Source organism: Anolis sagrei, chromosome X (genome assembly GCF_037176765.1).
Source record: "Anolis sagrei isolate rAnoSag1 chromosome X, rAnoSag1.mat, whole genome shotgun sequence".
NCBI lineage: Eukaryota > Metazoa > Chordata > Lepidosauria > Squamata > Dactyloidae > Anolis > Anolis sagrei.
In genome coordinates, this window is record NC_090034.1 from 106770525 (window position 1) to 106777333 (window position 6809).

The 6809-nt window shown below is 45.6% G+C and overlaps 1 protein-coding gene across 3 annotated transcripts in view; it reads right to left on the reverse strand.

The window, feature by feature from the left end:
• The window catches only part of LOC137094997 (MAP/microtubule affinity-regulating kinase 4-like), a 79636-nt gene extending 78694 nt beyond the window's left edge, over positions 1–942 (reverse strand). For all 3 annotated transcript variants that reach the window (XR_010908751.1, XM_067461120.1, XM_067461121.1), the window contains exon 1: positions 264–942. Coding sequence is in view for 2 of the 3 variants with exons in the window: in XM_067461120.1 (XP_067317221.1) it covers positions 264–314 (51 nt within the window). In the remaining variant the exon portion in view is untranslated. The remainder of the gene's footprint in view (positions 1–263) is intronic.
• Between the last annotated feature and the right edge of the window lie 5867 nt (positions 943–6809).

Here is a 6809-nt window from a genome sequence, read left to right on the forward strand (position 1 = left end):
GGCCCCTGCCCCCCCCCCCTTTGACAAAGCCACTCCATCCTCCTTCCTCCAAGTGGGGATGGAGAGAGAGAGAGAGAGAGAGAAAGCAGCTCCATCATTACGCATCTTTGGGGTGGGGCTTTGGGGGGGCTGGCGGTGGAGATGGGGCCTCAACCCGGCCCCAAAGGGAAGCCCGGAGGGGGGGCTTCCTTGTCCCCCCTCCCTGGAAGCAAACCAACAAGTAAACAATCGCCAAAAAGGGATGGAAAGAGAGAAAGACTCACGGTGTCGGCATTGCGCTCATTGCCGGCGGCCAACGCGGTTCGCAAAGACATCTTCTCCTTCCTCTCCTTCTTCCTCCTCCTCCTCGTTTCCTTCCTCTTCTCCTTCCTTTTCCTCTTCCGAAAAGGGTCCCAAGGGGAGGGGGAGAGGTGGGGGTCGTAATTTCCGGGAAAAAGGGGTCTTTTCCTCGCCTTTCTCTTTGGCTAGTGGCTCTCCTTCCTCCTCTTCTGCGTCCTTTTCCTCTCTCCGAACATCAGGCTCTCCTCTCCTCTTTTGGGGGGCAAAACAAGGGGGGAAAGGGGCCAAGAGAAAGCGGGGGGCACCCTCGGAGAGAAGGGAGCCCGCCCCCACTCAAGGGGACCCCAACAGTCCCCCCAAAAGGGCGGAAAGGCCGCTTCTCCGCTGTCGCTGGCTGCGCTCCCCGTGCGCCCTGGCCGGATTGGACTGGGTTGAGGGGCACCTTTTGTGCCAAGGCGCCCTGCCCCCCGCTTCCGAACCGGGGGTTCAGGCGAGGCCGAGGATCCGGACCAGGAAGCGATGCCCAAGCGGGGGGTCCATGGTAGCGCCCCCCCGGAGGCCCGGTCTCGGAACGGGAGAGGCTTCTTTCAGGTGCCCCCCCCCTCCCCTCTCCTCCTCTCTGGCCCGGCCTCTCCAAAGGCTGGACGCGGCGAAGGAAGGAGGGAGGGAGGGAGGAGGGCGGGGCCCCGAGCAGGGAGGGGGAGGGAGGGAGGGGAAAGGGAGGGGGAGGGGGAGCCAAACTGACCCCCCCCCCCTCCTCCCAGCTCTTAAAGGCGCCGCTTCGCCTCCTGCGTAAAAAGGAAGGGAAGGAAGGAAGGAGACCTTTGCTGGGAAGGGAGGATGCAAGAGGGCTCCTGAGCATGAGCAGAAGGCGGCCTTAAGAAAAAGGCGGCTCTGGCTCAGGCGCCGGCCGCCATAAACTGGTCTTTCTCTTTTCCTTCCTTGCTTTTTCTTCCTCCCTTCTTTCTTTCTTTCCTCCCTCCTTTCTTTTTTCTTTCCTTCCTTTTTTCTTTCATTCCTTCTTTTTTCTTCTCACATTCCTTCTTTTCCTTCTTTCTTTCTCTCTTTCTTTCTCTCTTTCCCTTCTTCCTTCCTTCCTTCCTCCTTCCCTCCCTCCTTTCTTTTTTCTTTCCTTCCTTTTCATTTCATTCTTTCGTTTTTCTCCCCACATTCCTTTTTTTCCTTCTTTCTTTCTTTCTTTCTTTCTCTCTCTCTTTCTTTCCCTTCTTTCTTTCTTTCCTTCCTCCTTCCCTCCCTCCTTTCTTTTTTCTTTCCTTCCTTTTTCATTTCATTCCTTCGTTTTTCTTCCCACATTCCTTCTTTTCCTTCTTTCTTTCTTCCTTCTTTCATTCTCTTTCTTTCTTACCATCCTTCTTTCTTTTCTTCCTCCTTCCCTCCCTCCTTTCTTTTTTCTTTCCTTCCTTTTTATTTCATTCCTTCGTTTTTCTTCCCACATTTCTTCTTCTCCCTCTTTCTTTCTTTCTTTCTTTCTTTCCTCCTTCCTTCCCTCCCTTCTTTCTTCCCTTCCTTTTCCTTCCTTTTTTAGTTCATTCCTTCGATTTTCTTCTTTCTTTCTTATCTTCCTTCTTTCTTTTTTCTTCCTTTCCTTCCTTCCCTCTTTCTCTCTCTCTTTCTTTCCTACCATCCTTCTTTCTTTCTTTCCTTTCTTTTTTATTTCATTCCTTCTTTTTTCTTTCCACATTCCTTCTTTTTCCTCTTTCTTTCTTTCCTTCCTTCTTTCTTTCCCTCTTTCTTTCCTACCATCCTTCCTTCTTTCTTTCTTTCTTTCTTTCCTTCCTTCCTTCCTTACTCCCTTCCTCCCTTCCTTCCTCATCCTTCTTTCCTTCCTTCTTTCCTTCCTCCCTTCCTTCCTCATCCTTCTTTCCTTCCTTCCTTCCTCATCCTTCTTTCCTTCCTTCCTTCTTTCCTTCCTTCTTTCCTTCCTTCCTTCTTTCCTTCCTTCCTTCCTTCCTTCCTTCCTCATCCTTTTTTCCTTCCTCATCCTTCTTTCCTTCCTTCCTCATCCCTCCTTCCTTCCTCACCCTTCCTTCCTCATCCTTCTTTCATTCCTTCCTTCCTCATCCTTCCTTCCTTTCTTTCCTTTCTTCCTTCTTTCTCTCCTTCCTTCCTTTCCAGCCCTGAGAGAGCATTAGAAACATTCCCCTGAGCATAATCAGAGTGCATCTTTGGGAGATGTCCTTTCCTCCTTCCTATCTTTCTAGCCCTGGAGTGGGATTGCCCCTGAGCATGGGCAGAGAGCATTCCTTGGGAGAAAGCCACTCTTCCCCAGACTTGGAGGTGATGGACTGGTCTTTCTCCATTTCTTTTCTCTCTTTCTTTCCAGCCCAAGCATGGGAAGAGTGCCCCTGAGCATGGGCAGACGATCTATTTGATGAAAGCGTGCTCTTGTTTTAATATCCTTTCTCGTTTCTTTCCATTAGAAGATTGCCCCTGAGCATGGGCAGAGAGCAGGGTTGCCCTGGAATGCCTTCTGAAGGCTTGCCAGTGGCCTTTTAAATATATATATACACACACATAGGCCTATCCTTCCTGTTATGGGGCTAGTCCTCAAGGTCGTCATGCAGATCTATGCAACTGTAATTAAGGAGAGCATTCCAAGATGAGATGTGATGAAATCCTGCCGTGATTGATTCATCTCCACCCAACAGCATTAAACGGCGGGTGTGTTTACATTGCAAAATAGATGCAGTTTGACACCTCTTTCACTGCTATCGTATGGGATTTGTAGTCTGGTTAGGAAGAGAAGGCCGAGGACTATATGTTGTCAAACTATATGTTATTATTGAATTTTATTTAATTTTAATTTTATTATTGGCTGTGAATGAACAGGCATTGGTGGAATTTCAAAAACGCAACCCACTGTGACCATGAGCATAAATTTTATTATTTGTTATTATTTGTTTCTATTTATATTTATCATTATTATTATTAATTTTTATATGTAACTAGCCGTCCCCTGCCACGCGTTGCTGTGGCCCACATGGGGGTTCTGTGTGGGAGGTTTGGCCCAATTCTCTCATTGGTGGGGTTCAGAATGCTCTGTGATTGTAGGTAACTATAAATCCCAGCAACTACAACTCCCAAATGTCAAGATTCTATTTTCCCCAAACTTCACCGGTGTCCACATTTGGGCATATTGAGTATTCGTGTAGAGTTTGGTCCAGATCCATCATTGTTTGAGTCCACAGTGATCTCTGGATGTAGGTGAACTACAACTCCAAAACCAAAGGATCCATCATTGTTTGAGTCCACAGTGCTCTCTGGATGTAGGTGAACTACAACTCCAAAACCAAAGGACACTGCCCACCAAACCCTTTCAGTATTTTCTGTTGGTCATGGGAGAACTGTGTGCCAAGTTTGGTTCAATTCCATCATTGGTGAGATTCAGAATGCTATTTCATTGTGGGTGAACTATAAATCCCAGCAACTACAACTCCCAAATGCTGAGGTCTATTTTCCCCAAACTCCACTAGCGTTCACATTTGGGGATATTGAGTATTTGTGCCAAGTTTAGTCCAGATCCATCATTGTTTTAGTCCACAGTACTCTCTGGATGTAGGTGAACTACAACTCCAAAAAATTCAAGGTCAATGTCCACCAGACCCTTCCAGTATTTCCTCTTGGTCATGGGAGTTCTGTGTGCGAAGTTTGATTCAATTCCATCGTTGGTGAACTTCAGAATGCTCTTTGATTGTAGGTGAACTATACATCCCAGCAACTACAACTTCCAAATGACAAAATCATTCCCCCCAACCCCACCAGTATTCAAATTTGGGCGTATTGGGTATTGGGCCATATTTGGTCCAGTGAATGAAAATCCATCCTGCATATCTGATATTTACATGACAATTCATAACAGGAGCAAAATTACAGTTATGGAGTAGCAATGAAAATAATGTTATGGTTGGGGGTCAGCACAACATGAGGAACTGTACTAAGGGGTTGCAGCATTAGGAAGGTTGAGAACCACTGGTGTAGCGTTTGGTCCAGATCCATCATTGTTTGAGTCCACAGTGCTCTCTAGATGTAGGTGAACTATAACTCCAAAACCAAAGGACACTGCCCACCAAACCCTTCCAGTATTTTCTGTTGGTCATGGGAGAACTGTGTGCCAAGTTTGGTTCCATTCCATCATTGGTGGGGTTCAGAATGCTCTGTGAATGTAGGTGAACTATAAATCCCAGCAACTACAACTCCCAAATGTCAAGGTCTTTTCCCCCAAATTCCATATGTGTTGTTCATATTTGGGCGTATGGAATATTCGTGCCAAGTTTGGTCCAGATCCATCATTGTTTGAGTCCACAGTGCTCTCTGGATGTAGGTGAACTACAACTCCCAAACTCAAGGTCAATGCCGAATGAACAAACCCTTCCAGTATTTTCTGTTGGTCAGGGGAGAACTGTATGCCAAGTTTGGTTCAATTCCATTGTTGGTGGAGTTCAGAATGCTCTTTGATTGTAGGTGAACTATAAATCCCAGCAACTACAACTCCCAAATGACAAAATAATAATTTTTGAGTGATGGTCACTCCTTGTGTTGTGAGACGTTTTGTTGCCAAATTTGGTGTGATTTTGTTCAGTGGTTCTTTTGTTTTTAAGGTACTCATTATGCACAGAGCAGTTTTATATATATAGATATATCCTGATGCAGTTCTAAGGGGGATGGACCATGGATGATGGGACTTGCAGTATATTTACTCACACTACTGAAACCACTGCGACCCTCATCCAATGACCAATCAAGGCCAAATTGGCACACAGACCCCTTATAACCCACTCTACATCCTGGTGCACTTTCGAGGAGGACAGACCATGGATGATGGGACTTCAAGTACCTTCACTCCACAAGACTGCTGCAATCCACATCTAATGACCAATCAAGACCAAACTTGGCACACACTGCGACCCTAATCCAATGACTGATAAAGACCAAACTTAGCACACAGAGCCCCCATGACCCACTCTGCATCCTGCTGCAGTTTGAAGGAGGATGGACTTTGGATGATGGGACTTGCAGTACCTTCACTCACATACTGAAACCACTGCCACCCTCACCCAATGACTGATAAAGACCAAAGTTGGCACACAGAGCCCCCATGACCCACTCTATATCCTGCTGCTGTTTGGAGGAGGGTGGACCATGGATGATGGGACTTCAAGTACCTTCACTCACTTCCTGAAAACAATGCAACCATCATCCAATGACCAATAAAGACCAAACTTGGCATACAGAACCGCCATTACCCACTTTCTCTAATAACCGGGGCAGCGCCGGGTCCCCAAGCTAGTATAAATATAATATTTAATATAAAATTATAGAAATATAATATTTAATACAAATTTATCCCACAAACATTACATTTTTATTTATATAGATATAGATATATTTATATAGATATAGATAGATAGATAGATAGATAGATAGAGAGAGTATTTTATTATGACTACTATATAATTATTTATCATCATCAATGGTATTTGTTATCATTTGTTTGTTATTATTTTCTTTTCTTATTGTTTTGCATTTTTTATTTTTACAAATGGATTCCAATACATAGCAACGGGCCATGGCAGTTCAAGCGGGCTCAAAACCGCATTAATTCCACAGTGTAGACTGGCAAAAGGGCATAGCAGTAAACTGGATTGTTACTGCAAGACGCTTTCTGATGCGTCGTCAGCCAAAACTGGATGGCCATCTGTCGGGAGGGCTTTGATTGTGTCTTCTGTGAGAAATGCAAAGGTGACGAGGCGAAACGTGCGCTGTCTTGCAAAAAGCATTGCAATGATTTGGAAATATTTCCGAGACGAGCCCTTAGGGGAGAAACAGGGCCTAATCGCCTCCCACGCTCCAACCTGCCCGGAATCCAACGTGCACCTTTGGAACGGAAGTCCCTTCGACCCAGATTCCTGTAATTGCGCCACAGCACTCTGCATATGCTCAATGGACACATCTACATTGCAAAAAGAATGTGGTTTGACACCCTTTTGAGGACCAAGGCTCAATGCTATGGGATCCTTGCTGCTGTTGTCTGCACTCTTTGGCAGAGAAAGCAATGATTATTATCTTATATTATTATTATATTTTATTGCTATTGTTTGCTATTCTTATGAATGGACAGCTGAACTACAACTCCCCCAAATTAAGGTGAATTTCCCCAAAAGACCTCCAGTATTTTTTGTTGGTTACGGGGGCTCTGTGTGCCAAGTTTGGTCCAATTCCATCATTGGTGGAGTTCAGTGTGCTCATGGGTGGCAGGTGAACGTTTGCTATTCTTATGAATGGACAACTGAACTACAACTCCCCCAAATTAAGGTGAATTTGCCCCAAAGACCTCCAGTATTTCTTTGCTGGTCATTGGGCTCTGTGTGCCAAGTTTGGTCCAATTCCATCATTGGTGGAGTTCAGTGTGCGCATGGTTTGCAGGTGAATGTATTGGACTCTGTGTGCCAAGTTTGGTCCAATTCCATCATTGGTGGAGTTCAGTGTGCGCATGGTTTGCAGGTGAATGT